General features: G+C 34.7%; 1 protein-coding gene across 5 annotated transcripts in view; it reads right to left on the reverse strand.

Moving 5' to 3' along the window:
- LOC102688566 (protein phosphatase 3 catalytic subunit alpha) overlaps window positions 1-22,570 on the reverse strand; it is a 166,405-nt gene that overhangs the window by 22,863 nt on the left and 120,972 nt on the right. For all 5 annotated transcript variants that reach the window (XM_069189313.1, XM_069189331.1, XM_069189316.1 and 2 more), the window contains exons 5-8: window positions 21,892-22,037; window positions 19,408-19,547; window positions 11,027-11,104; window positions 7,739-7,833 (exon numbers count right to left, since the gene is read on the reverse strand). In XM_069189313.1, coding sequence (XP_069045414.1) covers window positions 7,739-7,833; window positions 11,027-11,104; window positions 19,408-19,547; window positions 21,892-22,037 — 459 coding nt within the window. The remainder of the gene's footprint in view (window positions 1-7,738; window positions 7,834-11,026; window positions 11,105-19,407; window positions 19,548-21,891; window positions 22,038-22,570) is intronic.

The raw sequence follows: 22,570 nt of genomic DNA on the forward strand, positions 1-22,570 counted from the left end.
GATACACAACATAGAAATAACAACCACATGAGCTGGTAATTCATTATTTTCTTCCCAGAACTTTCTTTGGCATTGATTACAATCCTTTGCTACTTTCAAAAATCAATGAACTAAGGAAAGTTTTTATAAACAGCACTTGGCTCAGCATATATCAAGATGGAATTGTATTTATTATCTGGCAAGAAAGTGTGGTTGCTTTCCAGAGTGAAATATGAAGAAGAAAAGACTAGTAATAATTTCTGGAATGCTCCATTGGAAACCCCCATACACTCCAAAATGTCCATGTACATTTGTAGCAACAATTTCCTTAAAAAACTAATTGCATTAATTGCATTTTTTTTCTACTAGGCAAAAAAACAGCCAAGGATGTGGGTTTAAAAGAGATAACTGCACCGAGGAGAATTTGTAAAGGCATTTTAAAATGTTGTCTTTCAATATCCTCCAAGAGATTGTACTAAGAAACCATTTATACTCCTTTAAAATTAAAAATATATATAACCTGTCATAAAATTGACTATAACAGCTATCATTTAGATAAGTGTTTTATATTCTGATTTAATAACAAATGATCTGTTTATCAGATTTGCTGCTTATATAAACAAGACTTGTTCAAAATAGTTCAGAAGTTTATCAAAAGTTCAAAACTTTTAATTGACATTTATGTTCATATCATTTTAAATATTTAATTCTGATCCCTTCATGATAAATGAAAAAAAAAATCTTGCAAATATGCTCAAAAACATTTAATTACATTTATTTTTTCAGTTATTCTCATTTGGAAATACATCATAGTAACTTCCATTAAAAACACCACAATTGTATTATCTAGAGGACAATAAAGTTGGAGTGCAATAGAGTTATTACAGTATAAGTAATTGCTTGGCTTCTTTTTATGGAATCATCAGTTTGATGCTATACTATGATGAGAGCTGATGACTTTTGATTAAACAAAGTGGATTTCTGCTATTCCATCAAGGAATGCATAAAGTACTTTGGTCAGTCACTGGTAATGTGACTCACCACATTCGCAGAAGAGTAAGTCCTTAATTCCTCATTTATGGAGTAAACACACACAAAAACACTGGCACAATGAACATGAAACAAGCTAATTCCCTTACTGTATTACTTATCACTTATACTGTATTGTGAAAAAGCATTTCCATGTTAATACCACATCTTAGATGTACATCAGTCATTCTTTCACAATAATAAATGATAATTAAGATTCTGAAGTGAACTATCTCATTAAAGATGATATGGTTCCAAAGCTTATGTCAGCTATTCTGTTATGGATTACAGATTTTAATGCAGACTCATTTACAATATGCATGGCCATCTATTTTCTTCTTTTCCCTTCTGAGCCTAAAAGTTATAGTAAATGTCAGCAAAAACCACAGAAAAGAAAAATGTTGACTGCAGACCAGTGAACTCAATATTTGGTGGAAACACCTCTGGCAGCATTATATCTACTATACTGTATAAATACAGTATATTTGGGTAAGTCTGTACTATATATGCACACTGGCACAGTGAAAACTTTGCCTTTTTTTCATAGAAAATTTGCTCAAGCTCTTTCATGTTGTTGGGGGGGTCACTTATGGACATCACTTTTAAAGTCTTTCCATTAATTCTCCATAGCAATGAAGTCAGGACTTTGAGTCACCCAAGGACATTCACTTTCTTATTGCTCTCCAGTGTAGCTTTGGCCTTGTGCTTTGGATCTGTGTCATACTGAAAGGTGAATTTCTGTCCCAGTTTTAATTCTGAAGCAAGTTTTCCTCTAAGATTTGCCAGCACTTTTCTCCATCTATATTTCCCACCAGTCTAGACAAGCCTCCCAGTCCCCGATGGTAAGCAAAACTATAATTTAATGCTGCCACCATCATTTTATTTAATGTTTTATACCTATCTCTCTATCAACTTGATCCCTGAGTTGTTTTGAAAACTTCTTGGTCTTCATGGTTGACTTTACTTGCAATTTCTATCTGTCTGAGGAACCTCACAGAGACATCCCATCGTGTAGCTCATAAACTAATTTTGTACAGCTAATTTAATTTATGTTTGTCACAGCAAAGAGTTTGAATACTTATTCTTTTCTCTTTTTTTCCTATGCATATGTGGCGTAGGCTGTGTATATACCACACCATATATTACAATACCATATATTAATTTCTCCTTCAAAGTGACATGACAGCAAAGTCAAAAACAACAAAATGTGAAAACTGTGAAAAGGTCTGAATACTTTTGCGATATCCTGTATAATATTAAATTGGGCACCTATTTTCTTTTCTCTTCTTAGCTTAAAAGTTATTCACTTCTCAATGTGATTCAAAGTCAAGCTCCTTCAAGAGTTTTTACCAAAAAAAAGTATACTCATTTATAAAACTGCTGGCTAAATAATAAAAAAAAAACTAGCACAACTTGGTAATAATCACAAAGCATTATCAAAGGGAAACAGCATGGAAGTCCACACTGATTATAATTTACAGGTTCTCAGCTCATATATTATTTGGTGTTTAGTAAATGTAAATGGCAAATAACAAACCAAACAAATCTAATCAGGAAACAATTTACAACACAGTGTGCACAGTAATCCAACTGACCATTTTCAGTGCTAAAAAACAACACAAGAGGTCTCCAAACATTTGGCAGAGACTTTCACTGCTCTACTGAGAGTACTGTATTAAGCACTCAGTCCTTTGAGTATGTTTTTGGTCTCTGGCAGAATGAGAACATACTGTGCTTTGTAATGGATGATGCAGTGGAGAGAGAAGCTCTGCAGAGAAAATTACTTGATTAATTATTCACGTGGCAATTGTGGGTCAATATTGCAGAGGGACTTGCAAGGCTCTGATATTATTAAGAAAACTAGATTACTTAACTTCCTGTAATGAATTCAATTATCCCCCCACACCAGTTTTCAATGTAATTCCAATATATTAAGGTAAAAAAACACATAATAGGTCATACTACAACATAAATAACAGTGGTAGTAATTTGGTAGAAAATTACATAAATGTTGAAAACACAATAGTTGGGTTTAAACAGTCATCGCTGAATGAAGAATGGAAAAAGAAGTATGGAGAAAATTTACAAAACTTTATTTTTTTTTATCTTGCTCATAATGTGCCTTTAGGAGATGTCTTTTGCCTTGTCAATGTCAGACAAATGGACAAATGTAAATCTTGAACCAGGTTTTCTTTCAACTCTGTAGGGTTCTGCATCATGTCAGTGCTCAGTATTTTTTTGGAAACACTCTTGTACCATAAGCCACTATTGTTTTGTCTTTCCCTTTTAATATTAAAAAAAACCCTGGTCCTGTTTCTGGAAACGAAAGTCTGCTGGCATTATGTAAAGCTTACAAAACTGAAGAGGTGCACACAAAAGATTTAGCTCTGTAAAAACCGCTAAGTAACATGCTCTGAAGTCTCAACTCTTTCCAGTCTTCAGTTCCCTAAAAATCTTAAATACACCATTTTTTTTCCAACACACTGTTTTAAAAAACACTTAATTAAAGGTTACATTTTCAATGCGATCAACCAGTGCAGAAATTCAGGATGGCTTAATTTGCAGCACAGTGGCATTTAATATTTTATAGACAAACAAGGGATGTATGCTTTTACAAGGAGCTCTTTTTCAGTTGAGAATTCCATAGGGTTATGATTACTTTTTACTACTCAAAGCTGCATACATAATGAATGGAAAAATGCTAAGCACAGTTTACACCATTAGTTTAACTATCTGCGCTGCCATTCATTCCACTCACTTAGCCTGCAGCTGAAGTCAACAGCCTTGATCTAAACCAACAGGAAACAGAGTGCAACCTACTAAACTTTGACCTGAGGTGTCACTGCATGTATAAATTTGATGCTCAGTCCCACCACAACTCAGGTGTTTTACAGTTACAAACAAGTCTTTCATACTGGGACAATTAGGAACATTACACAATCACAGGAACACCAACTGAGTATCAGAGGTAAAATTAAAATGTATAACCAAAGGGCAAGGCTTTCAGTAATAACAACCTTAATTCACTAGTTTAAAATTGCCATATCTAAAAGACCGCATGGAATGAAGAGTAAAACTAAGCTGTATACAAAATAATTTCTGATACACTAGAGAACAGCAAATCTGGCAGCAGTGTGATATGTTATAATCTCTCTAATTCCTTTCTTAATCTTTCAATTAATTAACACTTCTACACTTCCCATGGAATTTGTCTCTGCAATTTTCATCTGTTTGGACATATTCACACTCTTTACCTACAGGGTATATACTGTATACCTACAGTACTCAATGGAAGTTACTATCTTGATCATCATGAGAAAATTACCCCCAGTTGATGTCTGCCCTCCAGATGTAAATTTGTAAAAGTATTTGTAAATTATATAGTTACGGAAACTCAGCAAGGTGGAATAGGTCTGCATATTTTGGAAAAAAGAAAATGCTTTAAGTCTTACAAGGATGTTTCTATTATCTATTCCATTTGCCTGCGTTTTTTTAAAACTGCTGGAGGGGGTTGAGTACCTCAAGAGATGAGAGATTTTGTAATTACTGTTTAATGTATTTTTTCAGAGGAGTGATAGCCGAAATTGTCATATACCTCACATCTTCTGTTTTACTTCAATCAATTTATATTATGAGGTTGAAGATTCCCTTGACATTCAATGTTTTTAAATCAAGTAATCCTTAATTACCACCAATCTCTGATTAATTGTGTCAAAATACAATTATCATTTTTTTCAGAATCAGTGGATTATATATTCTGTAAATATATAAGTAAGCTATTTTCCTTACTCAGTTCCTATTTCAAAATTATTTAAACAAAAATGTTTTTTCCTGTTACACATTAGGTTCAGAATAAAGTTTGTTCTGTACAATTTACATAAAGCAAACCCGGAATGCAATTGCTTCTTTTTCTATCCTAAACTTCCTGAAGTATTTGAATCATTGGGAGCTGTTCATCTTGACATTTTAAGTGAAGGACATGTAAATTTGACTTTAAAGGACAAAAATATAATCAGATATAATCATCTCTAATTAAGCAAATGTCAAATAATTCATGAACTGACTAGAAGCCCCAATAATGGATACTGGGCACTAAAATAAATGTATCACTCTATTTATGTGTACAAGGATGTAGGTATATCATTTTTTGTGGACTTTAGATACTGATTAGATGATCATGCACAACTCGTCTTGTGACTTTGTTGCTTAACCACTAAATTAGATAATCAGTGAGAGAGGTGACTGGGCAGAGGTCATAAGGTAATTTTTCTTGTTAACTGTCAAAACCTTGAGTAAGTGAAGAACGATGTACAGAAAAAAGAGAGCAGGTTTGGCTAGGACCGCTGTCTGGAATGTTTACAGCCAATGAAAGAGTGTGGCAGGTTCAGACAAGATAAAACGGAAGATGATCATATTAAAACAAGGAAATGCTGTGAGAGGGCCTAACTGTGACATTAATGTCATGGAAGCCCTACTCACCATAGCTGAACTGCCAGTGAACATGTACAGTATGTGATGAGCTGGAACATCAATTGGCATCCAAGGCTCAGAGATAAGTGAACAGGCACATCTTTGTCCACTATTTTTGAGAGGAAATTTGACAGAACCACACAAGATGGGATCTGCAATACGGTACAAAGCACGCATTACAGCTGTATGGCTTGTATTGCTTCCAACAAGGACACCATATGTTACTAGTTTGTGACTTTCACATGAGTCTCCTCATTGTTCATGTTTGTTGATGGCAATATAGTACTATTCTTCTGATGCTGAGTATACTGTATGTTCACCAAATTTAAATATCCTGGTTGCAGACCCTATTGTGCTTAACAACAAATCTTCTACAATTAGAATGCTTTAATAGGTTCACAGTATGGTGTGTGGCTTTTGGTTAGATGGGTATGTTAAAGGATTATGTCAATTTCCCTCACGGGATCAATAAAGTATCTATCACCTAACATCAAAATGCCATTACTTACATCAGTTTTCCTTCCTACTTTGATATCTTTCATTGGTTTTGGAGTAGAATGTTAAATAATTTCTAAATATTATGCTTTTCAAGAAAAATGCAGTACTTCTTGAAAAATTCCACTACAGAGAAACACCTGCCTGGTGCTAATCAATGTCTAGTGATGGCTTTCACTCTGGCAAGACAATTCAAAAATGTAGGCCAGAAAAGAAATTAAGTTCAAGAAATTGACCCGATTTTCTCAGGTCACTGTATAAGGTGGTACTACCTGAATTAGTGTTGCTATTGCGTCATAGGTCTTGACATCTGACAGTGAAAGATAGTCTACAAGTCAAAGAAAACTAGGAATACAACCATGTCATTACACCATTCACAGTGCTGCTGAAATGAGGAATGGAATATCTTGTTTAAAACTCAAACTACCCAACACAAGGGTAGGCAAACCATGATGCAAGGGCCAAATCCAACCCCCTGGGCAGTCTGTTCCACCCCAGGTGACATTACAGAATCGTTCATATTCAGCAGTGGTTTCAATTACAGCTGGCGAAAGCCTACAATATTTGTTCCTGCAATAAATTACACACGCACTAGATGGCACACTGCCAATACGTCAAACCTTTTCATGGAGAGGTCAGGGTCACCATTGTGTGATTTTGTTCAAAACGAAATCTGAACGCCTTTCTAAACATGAATTGGGAAAAGAACTGGGAAGTTGGGAGCCCTGGTGAATTCCTTGATGTTGGGTTTTCAACAAAAAAAAAAAACAGTCATCGAAGTATTTTTCGACAATAACCCTTTAATTTTAAAAATAAAGGTTATGATAAAGCTGAACTGGAACTAGGGCCCAGAACTACATATTTTATATTGAAGCACATTTTGCACATTAAAATTTATGAGCTCAGAAGCCACTGTAGTCCTCTGGGCACTGGTTGGTGTACCTGGCTTTGATAATGCTTAAGTAAGAAGTCTTCAGAAGAGCAATTTCTACGAGGGTAGTGTCTGGATTCCTAGAGTTTTTGAACTTTAATTCATGTACAGTATAAGAGGGTTCACTAGTACTTAGTTTCCTTCAGAAGGTGCTTGTGTAACTTGAAGTTACAGTGCTCCTGGTAACACCTGGTCTTTTGGCATAGCCTGTAAGAGAAGTGGTGCACTGTAGCTCTGAAGCCAGAGAGCCCACACCTGGGAACGATTGAGGCTAGGAGGGCTCAGAACTGGGCCCATTATGCATGTTTCTACAGTATTGATATATTGCTTACTGGTCTTATAACACATAATGGGCCATTAAAGACAAATAGTTTGTAATAATTTCATTTCCACAATGAGATTTAGAGACTCCTTGATATGCCATTTCGATTACTTCAGGTGAAATATGACAGAGAATGCTCTTCTATTCAGAAAAAAAATATTTCAAATGTCATTGCTTGAATTAATGGCTAAATGTTTTAAATTTGAAAAATGTCCTTAGAATTTTTGTCATTGAAAATAAAAATGCTGGACAGAAAAGAACTATAAAACTGTTTCATAGAATACAAGCAAGTGTTTTCATACCACTGAAAAACTGTTTACTTTTGTCTCCTTTAAAGGAAATTCAAAAGAGCATTAAAATGGTGGCTACAAAAAACATTAAAAATAAGGAATATCTTGTTTATAGGGTTGTTTGCACCACTCAAACAAGATACACTATAATACTACATTATGTACATGGCTCTCTCTGCTTTCTCCCCAAATTAATTTTGTTAAGTAAAAAACTATACTTACCTTTGTTATTATACACATCTAGGTAGTTGGGTGCTGAGAAAATGGTGATTAGTGAGGGGAAGCCTGTTGTTTGACTCTTCCTGTACATACGATATCTGGAGAATAGAGAGGGTAATCACACAGGGGTCAGATCAATTACCAATGCAACAAATTGTTGAAAATCTCCCAGCTTTATTCATTAGTTTATTCTATGAGAAATTCCCACTTTAATTGCAAGGTTTTTCTATATGTGAAACTTTGAAGCTCATAAATAATAGATTAAAAAAATCAATGAAGATCCAGAACTGAAAATAACCTCTTAAATAATGCTATATCATTTGCACTTAAGATTACTGTGAAACCTAAGAATCAATATGAAATCTTTATGCACAAAACACTTCTGAAATCTTTTCAAGATCAAGCTACCTGATTACAAATCTTAATTAAAAAAACGTTTTAGCTGACCTACAGTTATATTACTTTGGTTGCTAGTGTGAAAACTTTATTAAAACTGCATGGCTACTGATCACTTCAGGCTACTTAAAATAGTCAATATAAACATCACATTAACTGTACTTTTGAAGTACATGCAAGAGACTACATTAAGTCCCTCATTCTTGGGCTGAAAAACAAATCATTCAAGTCACCTCTTTCAGAAAGAATGCCATTAAAATTCACATTACAACATACTGAAGAGCTGTCTCCAATTCCCCTTGTATAATCTGTCCATTTGGAGGAAATAACAGCATAAACAACAGTTTGGAAAGGTAGGTTAACACTTTGATGCAGATTAATGAGTGTAGAGAGATTTTAAAGCTGGGAAGGAAAAATGAGGTATGCTTATTCCCTGCAATTATAAAGCACCCCACAGACCATTTTGCCTTTAGTTACCGTCTCTGGTATGTCTTTCTAGTATATATGCCACACATTGCAGTTTTAGATTTGTTTTGGTATTTTTCTATTAATTGCTGGACTTAATTTGAGTCACATAATATAGACATGAAGGTCATCCTCCAGTCACACTGACTATAGCTGTTGCTGCTGATGTTTTGATGCAAGACATCTTTAGCAACCTAGTTTTTGAAGAACTGAATAAATCAACCAATTAATTGGACAAAATGGATGAAGACATCTAAGGCAAAGGAAAAATAATGAACTTTCTGTATTCAGTAGACATGTTTGATGACCAGATCCCTTCCCTCATGTTCCCTCAATCTGAAATAAATTCTAACAAAGTGTAGCTCTTCAAACAGTGTTTTCATTCCTGGTCCTAAACGGCTAGTGTGTGTGCCATGTATTCTAGGTCTCTTTAAAGCAAAAGCGTCTGAAAAGCTGGAAGAAACTGCTATATTAGTCCAACTGTCAGTAAATAACTGATTTAGCTCATTTGGTGTTGATTTGGCATGAAAACACACCAGTGATACAGAATCAGGATTGGACATCGTTATTTGAAAATACATTTCTCAATTTGACTGTGTGCTACCGCTTTATGTTTTTTTTTCATCTTTATGTAGAATTATTTTTATATTACTGGTTTTAGCATTATGATAAATCTTATCTCAAAACAATTGACAGGAGTTAGTGTTGACTGGAACTCCTTTTTTTTCATAGAATAGTGTCCTGATCACAATACTGGGGTTTAGGACCCACACAGACCCACAGACCACAGGGTGAGCACACTAACAGCTCTTTCAGTAGCAACCTTAGCTTTCCCAGGAGGTCTTTCATCCAGGTACTGGCCAGGCTTACAACTGCCTAGCTTCAGCAGGCTAATATAGCTGCAGGCTATATTATATCAATGATTTAACCTCACGATACTGTACATAAGATAAAATCACTTTGGGTAAATAAAGGTTAAAAGTCCCAAAGGAAAGGGGAATGCTGTTGACATCCCAAAAGACTAATGAAGATGACAGAAGTAGGGTCCTGAGTTCCAGAAGACTCAAGAAGGTGGGGGGAGATTCTGGTTGTATTCCAAAGGTGGTGAAGGTGAGGGAGGAAAAGCATCTTATGATCTAGAAGGTTTTATACCTGGTTATAGTAGATATGGCAACTGAACAAAGGAGAATGCACCTTTTACATGTAATTGCACTATACACAGTGAGGAGGCTGTGAGGTTTTCTGTGAGCAAAGGTTTGTGGGATGCCACAGTGGGTAGACCCTTGGGTTGTATGAATACTCTTTGGATCAGCTACCAGGGGAATAGAGCCCTGGACACAGTGCGTTGCTGAGAACTTTCCCTGGGAGAAAACATGGCTACTGATAATCCCAGAGGAGACTTATGCAAAAGTGAAAACACCTGGTGTTTTAGAAATATGGACTGATGATTATGAATACAGTAGAGACATTACACAATTACGGACTAATGGTTACAGGTAATGACTGCGGTAATGGCTTATGGTAATGGGTCTGCTCTTGGTTTGGTTGAAGAGTGATCATGTAAGGGTTTATGGTTTACAGGTTTGGGTTATGGTCTCTGTACTCTGGTGTATAGGTGGTGTATTAGTCAGGGGTTAACACGTGGTTGACCAAACACCCTGTAGGACCCTGTGAAGCTTGGAGTATCACCAAGGCTGGGTGTCTTCTGGTCCTGAAGTGTGCATGCTATGGATTGTGGCAAAGTAAATATGGGTTACTGGCTCGAGAAACCAGCGAAACAAGAAAACTGAAGAGCAAAAACACCACAAATTTAATTCAAATAGCTAGGGAACCGTAAGTCACTCATGCTGGAGATGAGCAGCTACTCCACCACATTTCTGGGATTGTATTTAATTTACTATTGAATTTGTGCAAGGCTGTCAAACATATTGTTTTTATTTTATGGTGCAGTACCTTCAGTAATGTACCATGAAAGGTGCTATATAAAATAATGGTTATTTCTTGCACTCTGGGGTATTTAATAAATGACAATATGCTGGGCACAGCATCCTGACAATGATGCCACTCAAGAACACTGCAGGTGCTGTTATGAATACTGTTTTTTATATTTCACAGAACACAAAAAAAGGTAGAACATAAAATTAATATTCATATAAAAATTGAGTGGTTAGTAGTAACATCTAAAGTCTTCTGAAATAGTGCTCAACAAGCTTTCACTCACCTGTAAAAATCCATCGGTATAATATTCTGCAAGCCAGTGAGAATCTCCTGGAATAAACAGTTTCTTGGCGCTAAATATGACACCCTTCTATTTTAGTAACTTTTTTCAGATATGTTTCATTGAATTAGATACTAAAAGTGTTAACTATGAATTAATTTATATTTCTTAATTTCTCCTAAAAACACCAAAAATATTCCAAAAATACATACCCAGCATCTTGAGCTTCATGGGCACGAATAACTGATAATAAATTATTGTGTTGTAAGAATTCACACACAGCAGGGTAACTACAAAACAAAAAGGAAAACATCTTAGTCAGTTAAACAATTTGTGCTAAGAATCCAATTCCCAGCTCCCACTGATTATAGCAAATCTTTCAATGACAATATTTTGCTTCATAATTATGTTCATTTTGTCAATGCTTTACTTTCTGGAAATTTTTATTAAATACATTTTGTTTATTAGTTTTAAGGACATTATCTTATATTTTAAGGAATGTTTCAATTTTAAAACCCTTGAAAAAACAATTTAATGGAAACATTTTCTAAACATTTTCATTTATACCATTATACATACTATAGAGTGTTTACTATTGTCCCAGTCAAACGTCCTACAGAAAGGTTTTGAAAACAAAGGCAGAAAAAACGAGCAGCTGACACTGTGTTGTCTGAGATTGTGTGCGTTCCGTGCTTTACTCCAGTGTTTAGCACCATGACATCAACCGACCATCTTTATTTTTTTGTGTTTGTGGGTAATCACCTTTAGATTTGTCTTACCAAACCAGAAGAAGGGGAAACTGCCCAGCTTGTGAGACTGGTATGCAAACATGGAAGCCAAAATAAACTGTCAACAACTCAAGGCAATACATTTGCTGGAATTTTCCACCCTATAACCTACAGTATATACTATATGAAGAAATAGATCACGAGCTAGAGTGAACCAAGTAATTTTTAAATTGATTTCTGTATTACCATGAATGAATCACTGACAGCGGCATAGCAACAATCATTGTGGCAACCATCACAACAAACACAAAACTGCTATAATGTCACCAGTTTTGTACTTCGGTGTTCCTTTGCTCTTTAACACCACTGAGGAAACAATGTCTTCCTCATATTACAACTAAATATATGTTGTTGTTGTTGTCGTCACCAACAACAACAACAAAAAATAATAATAGTAGTAGTACAAAGTACTAAGCTTAAAGTGTGCTTTAAAAGATTTGGTGTCAAATTTGTCATTTTGAATCAAGGAATCCTTTGAAAAATTGCCAGGAAAAAAAGCCTCACATATGTTTTCTGAATAATTCACTGAAATAACTTCTTTCTTGCTGGTGGTGTTAGGATATAATGTTTTTTGGGAGCTGGGCAGGAATATGATATTGAATCTGTTTTGTTCTCAGTGTGTTTTGCCATGCAGTCCCATGTGATTCAGTACTTGTGCAGTATGCAGTTTTAATTCATATCAACATCATCTGTATGCATTTTTTAAAAAGCAATGGAATAAAAATAAACTAACAGTAAACAAATGTAATCGATTAACTGTTCCTCAAATAATGCAGATACTGTATAAACATTTAGCTGATACTACTAGTCACACATTTGACCCTCTACATAACTGGATGAAAAGCAAAAACATGATTTGTCCATATAATATAACAGCATTTTTAATGAGAAATAAATATTCTTAATTTTCCATTTATAGTACATCAGGGGAAAGAAACTAAACATAACTACAGAACAGGCAAAACTGTTTTTATTCTGTTTAGTATTGGAAATAAATGTTTCTTCTTTCACTATTTGTAATTTGTCACACATCAAATACTTCATAAATTCTACAGTTTCAACTATGTTTACATTTAAGAATAAATTTAATGGGATACATTATTATTTTTCATTAAACTCAATAATTTCAAGATTTTCAAATTACAGTATGTAAAATACTACTACAGGTATGAGTACTAATCGTAAAAATAACAATAGAATGTAACTATAACACATAATAACTAGAACAAATAATGTAACAATTTTACTTTAGACTCTACTTGGAAAGCCATTATGTACAGCTATTGTACAATAATGTGTAATTTTTAAAAGCAATTTACAATTGTGTCCATATTATTTATAGCATTTGTGGAAGCCTCTTGAAGGCTCTCATTTCAATAAGTGACAAAGGAGATGTTTCCATGGATATCGTTAGATTTCAGCAAACAGGATTGCAAATGATGGCATTAGCACCCACTCAGGATGAATTTAAGTATTATTAAGCACTGTACAATGCACAGAATGCGTTTATTTATCATTATGATAAAACCATAAGAAACCTATGAATAGTTTTATAAGAAAATGTTTGGGTAACACAAGATAACAGACAACCCCATCATTGCACAATAACACTAATATCATGTTAACATCAGGAAACCAGGACCTTCAATGTTATAAGAACACAAGAAAGGCAGATAATGAGTGAGTGCCATTTGGTTCATCTAGTTTGTGTGGTTGTTATCCATATCCACTGAGTCGACTTTGTCAACATCTTTAAGAATTCTGAATGCTTGAATCAGATCTCCTCGTAAGCGCTCTCCCTTGCAGAATAAAATGATCCAGTTCTTTTCGTCTGTCAATGTAGAACATTCCTTTGAGCCTGGGAATATAACTGGTCATTTCACACTGGACTGAGATTAGAGCAGCAACATTTCTTTGGGTAATATGGTAACTAAAATTGTTCACAATATTCTCAATGAGATCTGACCAGTATGTTGTACAATTTTGACTGAATGTTAACAAACTTGACAATTTTAACTCTTTTTCTGAAATTCAACAAGCAATCTTTTTTTATTTTAACCTTCCTACCCCACTCCTTTGCCTCATAGTTCTGCTCCCTCCTTCAATTCTCTCTTCCCCCAATAACACCACAGGCAGAATACAATACTTTTTCTTCTTACTTGGTCTTTGGCCAGCATCGCTTGCTTGAGCCTAGGTAAGGTCACTAGCTGACTGTGACTGTCCTGTAGTGAAGCATTATTAGCTCTGAAGGTAGGGTGGGTTTTAGTTGTCCAGCTACCCTTTGAACTTCCAGAGAAACAATGAATACTTCCAAGCTTGAGAGCTAGCAAGCACCAGTCATGCCATTCTTACTCTATGGTGAATTGTGTTTACATGAACTGTATATTAAAAAACACTAAACACTATGCATGGTGAAGTCACGAAGAAATGCATCACTCTTCAATTTGGTGCCAACTCTCCCATGTAAAGAGATGAACTGCTGTGACAGCCGGGTGTGTCAAAGGAGTTTCTCATTTTCCCTGTAAGCTACAGGAGTTTGTGCCATAAAACTGAGTCCTAGTCTTAAAAATAGTTGACCACTCCAAACTGGGTGAGCATACAGTATAACAAATAGTTGGAGTTCCAAAAGAAATCAACTGAATTACTAAATAATTACGGAATTATTTAAAAACAAATCTTGAAATGACTCAGCTTTTCAATTTATGTGGTGTATGTGTATAGCTGTCAAAGAGCATGTTGAAATTTAGACAAAAAAAACGTTGCTGGCTTCACAAATGCATTACCTATAAAATGTATGTGTATTTAAATACATAGTTACTTTGTACTTCAATGAGCGAGTTTATTCTGCTTCCAAAAGCAGCATGTTCATTTGAAATTTTGCTTAAGTCTGAGCTGCTTGGATCTATATTTGTATCAGAAGAGCTGGACTCCTGGACTCAGGAGATATTTAGTGTTTATACATCTACTTTTCACCTTTATGTATAAGGTTACCTCTACTTTCCAGGGAAAAAGTAGGTTGAAAAATATACATGACTAAGATTCCTAACCTTTGACATCCTTCGCAAACAACTTAAAAATGCAGGCATAAAAGCAACCTTCTCTGATAGTTTTAACAATCAAATAAAAAACAGACAGTAATACAGTACCTGTTATTATAAAGAAGAATATCAGCTTAAATGGCCTAAAATGGCAGATGTTTTATTAAAATATTCCATCTTGTATTTTTCTGTTAAATGATCTAGAAATAAAGTACTTCTTTTGTAAACAAATAGTTCAAAATCTAAGATACTTTATATTGCTTGACTCATATGCTTTTTAAAACTGTTATATGAAATGTTTATGTTTTTCATAATTTTATATTACATCATAAGTGGTTTACTGAATAAAATTGTTTATTAAAAAAACAGGTACTGACATTTAATTGCATGTACTGCATAACACAAGGGAATAAAAAAATGCAGCATCTTTTCTTGAAATATGGACATCTACGGTAATAATGCATATATACAGTACTATACCATCTTCAAGAAAGATATAATGCATGTAATCTGTAGTACACTATAGACAAAAATAATACACAGAAGGAAAATGCAATTTGCTGGAAGGATTCTGATCCAATTGATATGAGCTATCTCTTTTTTTCCAATTACATGACACAGAATACTCCATTTATCAGGACAGCCCATAAAAACCACAAGTCAAATTGAAAAATTCAACCCCATCTGTTGTAGAGACTGATGTATCTGCCTATTATCTAGAATGAAGCTGGAATTGATAAATGTACACATTTTACCTATAGTAGTAATATACTATTTCATAGGCAAGAAAAAGGTTAACTGCTTCACTCTCTATTATTTCACATTTCCTTTAATTTAGAGAAGACTCCATCACAAAACATGTCGCTTTTTTGAGCAATCAAATGTGTAATTGTTACAATAAGGGGATAATATTTAAATACCCTTTACAGCTGTAGGATTTTGTGAGAATCCGCACGACATATGAATATATACTGTTTATCCATATGTGATGCATGTTATGCACTCTGTACTGAATAGGAATATCTGATAAAATGGGGACTTCTCCCTGCTTGGTTATGTGTGAATTCTGACTCATTAACCCAACTGAAAAGTAAAACTATTGTGTCAGTTCCCTTTTTGGAGTGAGTAGAACAGACACAGCTTGGAGTGCTTTAAAGAAGTGTGACATTTACCTGCAGGAGCTAAAAGTATGCTGCTGAGCTGGTAAAATGAAACAAAAACCCACAGAACAATGGATGGAATATAGAAAAATATTTTCATCTATATATATTTAATTTTGAATAATGGATATCTGACAATGTTACAGTATGTCTACTTCACTTCTCCCAGTAATTCTTAAAATGTCTGTATGAATGTGTATGTGTGTACCTTTAAGCAGAGTATGACAATCATTTAATCAATTGCCAGAACATTAGATTTTTATTGCTGACAACATACAGCAAAGTAGTTCAGGTGGGTAGCTGCGTCAGCATGTGTAGGCTGCAAAGGAACAAGTAATAGGTTTATTCCATGCTTAAAAGAGAAGAAAGAACACAACGTTTTGGTGGACACCCGAAGAAGGCTCCACAGCCAAAATGTTGTGCTTTCTTTTATCTCTTTTTAGCATAGAATAAGCCTATTACTTGTTCCATACAGCAAACACATCCACTCAGACCCTGCAGAGTCACCCAACCCAACTCCACTTCTTCTCATTCTAGGGTAACAAATTTATTTTCATTGAAACACAGTTGTAATCACGACAATGCTGATGTTATCTATTGGGAAAAAGTAATACCCAAGCTATGGCAAGCTATGCTAAGGTAAGCTATGGCAAGGCCAGAAGATAAATTGGTAGAGGCTCCAGAATACAGATAGGGCCTTCGGAAGACCAGGAGACCATCCAGATAGTGTTCATGACCCATGATCCATTTGACCAGATGGTTCTTAGAAAGAAGCACAAAATACCTGACACCCTCCACCACCTCAAAGAACATGGAATATTTAACAGTCCCAAAGGCTGTAAGCAGAAATTGATCAAACTTGAAGCCTGCCATCTTTGCTCTTATAAAAGAACTCCATGAATTGCACCAGTTCACTGAGCAATGGTTTTGTTGCCATGAAAAGTGATGCGATACTTTAAAGAACACTCCTGAAGACAGGCTGACTCAATTTTACAACAGGACACAAATAAGATATAGTGGATATTTAATACATACTGTACAGTCATTTGATTTCTGAAATAAATGCACTGATTTGATAAAACATGAAGGCATGAGGAGGGTGAAGTTTAACTGACTAAAGAATTGAGAATAGTGAGTGAGGTAAAATACTCAATTTCTTATCTGGCATTTCGTTGTACTTACACAGAAGGCAATCCAACACTTAGGTGTTTTCTGTCAGTGGCATTCTGGCAATAACAGACCCAATAAACTGGTGACATTTGCAAAGAAAACACTATAAATCTATGGGAAAGCATGTGAAATTATTCAAAAGAAAACGATATGAACTTGAGCACAATATATACTTTATATATTAATTACACTATACAAACCTGCTGCATGACAGCAAGAACTAGACTTATTTCCCTGATAATTACCAGGTCACAGAAGACTCACACAATTACTACATCTCTCTGCCACATAACTGAGTTAAACAATACTGTCAGCCATCATAATGGCGATTTATTCAATGACATGCAATTGGATCTATCCAACTGAACACAGTTTATTTAGGCAAGGTTTTTGTTAAGTGTTCCTGTTATGCCCAAACTATGGTTAGGGTTTGAACAACACCTAGACATTTTGTGATGCATTTGCTGTACTTTAGGATGCACTGGAAATGCAGGAAATGTGTTGTTCCGTTATTTCCTTGAGAGAGAAACGTGGGTCAAATTTGCAGATTTTGCCTGTCGGTCAAAAATAGTTGAAATTCAAAAGTTTGAAATGACACTTTTTACATGCTAAACTCTTGTATATTTATAAACGTAAATAACTTTAGCAGTATTTGTAATGTTAACCTGTAACCTGTAAACAAAACATTCTTATTTATTCCACCATTTCAGCAACAGGTTATAAAAAAGATAAATACTGGAAAAGAGCTGGCCAGCATATAAATCTGATTATATACAGTATTTTTAATATTTATGGATTGACACTTGAATTAACCCTTTCTTATAAAAATATATGTTTTATGTTTGAGAAATATTAAACCAGTAAAATCAGTACAGTAATTAAATGTTAACTTGAATGAATGTGGGTGTATATTTGAGACTGAATATTTACAAATCAACTACTAATCTAGTTGTAGTCAGCGTATCTTAGCCCTGTTATTCATATAATTAAATCTTTAGTGATCCCTGAATAATTGGCAAGCCAGTTGTGTATCACAGGAGATTGATTCACATATATATCTTCACCTTTCTATTTGTTATTTTGCATATTTATTTATGACTTTATTATTTGTATGATTAAAATGTTATGTTTTGTCCTTTGCAATCCAAGTGTCTGTGTCAACAGAGCTCCAAAAAGATGCAACAGCTACATTTTTACTAAAAGGGAACAAGTAAGGGCATTATTGTATCCTACTGATGTTGTAATTCAGTCCTTGGCAGTGTGTAGCACACTAATAGGATCCATTAAATTAATCTATAAAAGTGTTTTTCAAAGTCTAAACTAAACTACCTACTTCTGCCTACATTCAAAAGCTACCAATTGTCAATCTTTAGCAAACATAAGATCTATCAATATATATCCACCTGGTAATCAAGAATAAGCATAAATCAAATACTGTATAACTCTGCCCAACACAAGCATTAATTTACAAGTAGGGCCCACTGCTATTGGTCAAAAAATATCTCTGCCCTGCCAAATCTTTATTTCTCTATTCACAAGGACTGAAGTCCATGAAAGGCCATCATAATTAACAGTAATTGTTAGCATTTGCATAGCATTTTTCATCCTGAAAGATCCCAAAGTGTTTCAAATAGAGGAAGAGGACCCACTTCATCCACCTCTGAAGTGCAGCACCCAACTGGCTGCAATAGCACTTACAGTTTATAAACACCATTAAAATAAACTGAAACAAAATCAAAAGCCTTACAGACAAATATAAATGTATGACCGTTTCACATAATTACTGAAAAAAGAAAAAAAATCAGGGCATAATTTGAATCTCAGTGATATTGCAGCAGCAACAAATCATTTTAAATATGAAAGAGTGTTAGAAACTGTTAATTATATAGTAATATTATAATTACAACAACTGTTAGATTTCTAAGGACACAAAAATTGCTCTAGTTTTCCACAATTTCCTAACCCTTCTTTCAGGCCCTTGGTCATAAATGTTTTCTGGAATAGTATGAGAATGCCCCCTATAGCAGGCTGTGTGTTTTCATATAGATTTGAATCACTTGAGGTTAACTTGAAGGTGGTATGAGATGTTTCGGCTCCCAGGCAAAATAGAGTGTTAACACCACTAGAGTTTTGTATCTACATAAAAGTACAAAACCCAAGAGCTTCTAAGGGAAGAGAATGGAAAAAAAAGTATTTAAAATGGTGTGGTTCTTGATTATAAAAGAAGAAAAATATTTGTATCCAAAAAAGCTCAAGAATATTAAATATTATCATGCCATTATCAAAGCATGGTGACACTGTTGTTTTTATATCACAGGTGTCTTCTACCAGCACCATGGCAAACATCTGTTTTTCTTCTGTTTCTGCTTTGGAACAGAATTTAAGAAGTGGCTCTGTTTTCCTTATTTATAGGGGCATAAATCTGAAGATAACTTACCTGTAAAAGTAAGAGCAGCCCCTCACTGTGTTGTGTGTGAAGTGTTCTTGCGTCTTTTCATTGCCAAAGTCCTCCAGTGGGTCAGACCACAAGAGGTCACACATAGGTCCGTATGCTGGAGGCTCTTTGAACCTATCTAACTGAAGAATAGATCAGAAAAAAGGTGTAAGGGAATGAATAATTAATTCCATTTTAAAAGAGCTGATTATTGACAGTTTTGCAATTCTGTGAGAGAGGGTTTTTGTGAGTTTAGTGAAAACTGAATTTTTCACACCTTGCAGAAACTGAAGTGACATGGATATTCTTATGACATAAGAACAAAAAAGAACCTGCTACGTGCATGAAAACACATGCAATATGATAGACAGTTTATTAAATCTACAGATCTGTCAGTGAAACAACCCAAACATTTTCCACAAGAAAGGAAAAATACAGGAATTTACAGTAACTGATCCTTTACAGAGACATAAATGGGTTGTGATGGACCAGAGGGTCTATTTGCATTCCTATATGTTCTCATATTCTTGATCCTAACACATACAACACATTAAAATAATGGAACAGGAAAAAACTTTTTCTTTGTGACCACATTCCTATAAAAAAGGATGGTTTATATGTGGGAAAAGGCAGGACAACTACATGGGAAATACACTTAATTCTACAGATGCTGTGCCTGTCTTTAGAAAGACAAAGGCAATACACTTGCAAATAGGCAGAAAAGAACAGTGAAAACAAGGCATTGAATAAATGCCACAACACATAATGCAGTATAGAATTATAGCAATGCACCAGTGTAGAAAGCTAAGACCATTGTTTTATCAGGGATGTGCAACAATTCCACTCTTGTACAGTACATCACGACTCAGCTTGACTTGCTGTTATGCAATGCTGCCAACATCCAATAAAGAGCTGAGGTATCGCACTGTTTTTTTTACATAATTGCCATTAAGAGCGACTATTAAAGCAGCAGTCAAATTACTTTCTACTAAGTACCTACAGCCAACCTTTTCTGCATGTCATTTAATTTCCCCACAGATGCAAGAAAAACAGTGTGACATTCCACCCAGCACATATCATAGCTCCAATTTTATCATTACTGTAAAAAGATCAAATAAAATTAACCACTTCAACACAGTCTTCCCCTTCCCCTAATCACAGCTGCAGTTGGCTTTGTTAGCAGAACCTCTGGTGCCATTCACTAGATTTTAAAATCCTAAGTTCTTTTAGTTCAAAATTAAGTTTGACAATGATAAAAAACAAACAACTTCAAAATGAAAGCATGAGAATGAAGATGTTTATAAATCAAACAGACGATTAAAAAAGAGCACTGCTGTCAGCTCAATAAACACAAAGCACAGCCTTTCCTGTCTTACACTGCAGTCCCATTGGACACAACTCCTCATTCCAAATAGTCACTGCTACTCTGAAGTCTCTACCCTCAATCTCAAATGTCAATATAATAGTGTCACTGCTTGCTGGAACTACATGATCTAAACCAAAATTTTCTAAATTCAAAAACTGAAAATGCTGACCGGGCCTGGAAGGCACATACTGTACATTTGAAGGAATGTTCTGCCAGGAGGATCTCCACAGGTCAATATAAATATATGTCAACCAAATGCAAACTCACTGTGGCACATGCACAAGTACAAGCTCAGAGAAGGGAAATCAAATTCCAGACAATGCAAATTATCAGAAAAAAAGGAAAAGAGAAATACTTGTGATTCGGCAATCAGAATGCAGCTTCCAACTCAATGTAGATAGAGGGAAATAATATTGGTCAAATGAATTACAAAACCCATATAAACACAACTAGGTCTATGGTAAATTTCCATGGATCTAAAAATGTACTTGTTGTATCTTTAATTCCTCTTTATTAAATTAAAATTATTGGACATGTTAAAACAGCCTATTTATGGCCTTTAATTAGAACAGCCTAAACTCTTGTTGTCTTGCTTCCAATGTATTTATTTCAATGGATTGAGGCTGAAAGAGGGGAAGCAAAAGGTCAAAAGGCATGTATTTTAAAACAGATTTAAAAAGTCATTTTAGGACAATGATTAAACAAGCAACAACTGTACTAGTCAATACAGAATCTTTTGCACAGAAGATTTTCACAAGCATCTAAATTTTCACTTTTGAATCTGTGAATCACAAACGGTTCCTGTGGCCTTTGCATTCAATGTGCAGCAGAAACTAGCAGTCAGCCTTGTTAAAAACACAAAAGGTAAGTGGATATTGTAAAACGTCCTTCAGCGATATCTTATGTTTTAAGCCTATAATGAAAACATAATGATTTGAAGTTTATGGGCACTGTTTTTAATTAAACAGATAAACTGCTGTTCTGACAAACACTATTGTCATCTAATTAATTTAACCTGGGGACCTACATGTATCTGCACCCATGGCTATATAAGGCATTGATACTGTTATAGCAAAATTAGTATTAGGACATGGTAGAAATGCTAAAGGGTGTATACTTACTTTTCTGATGTCGTCTAGAGTATTGATTTCAGGAGACAAGCCTCCATGTACACAGAGAAACTGCTGGTTCATCAGGGCAGCCAAGGGAAGGCAGTCAAAGGCATCCATACATGAGTCGTATACTCTCTCTGAATACTTAATTTTACCTTATGAGAAATAGGACACAACAACACAAACAATTTAAGGCATAGACAAAACATCAAATTCCACCTTAAACTACAAATGTGGTTTGCCTTTCTTATTAGCTGTTATTTACTATTTATTTATTTAAAATGTTAGCAAACAAAGATTAACACGCAAGTATTAAGGCTTTTTTATAAATTTGAACTTCACAATATAAAAGTACATCCTCTTTAATGAGATGTTCAGATGCTTCAGGAAGCAGATCCGAATTCAATAAGTTGTTCCTCATAAATCCCTATGTTAGAATGTGTGTTCATCCAATTGTTTTTCAAAGTATGACTAATGTAAAGACAACATTTGTATTGTCTTGCATTAAAGTGTTGTGGTAATTCTATCTGAGTTATACATATCAGTATATTTCAGAAGAGACATGGGACTGAAACTTCTATTTCTGTAACTGAAAAACTCATGAGTTAACCTGACAGGCTAAAAGAACTTACTCTTTTTAGTCTTGAAAATAGATAACTATGAGGCCCCCTGACAGAAATTTTCAAAA

Source organism: Lepisosteus oculatus, chromosome 1 (genome assembly GCF_040954835.1).
Source record: "Lepisosteus oculatus isolate fLepOcu1 chromosome 1, fLepOcu1.hap2, whole genome shotgun sequence".
NCBI classification, from domain to species: domain Eukaryota; kingdom Metazoa; phylum Chordata; class Actinopteri; order Semionotiformes; family Lepisosteidae; genus Lepisosteus; species Lepisosteus oculatus.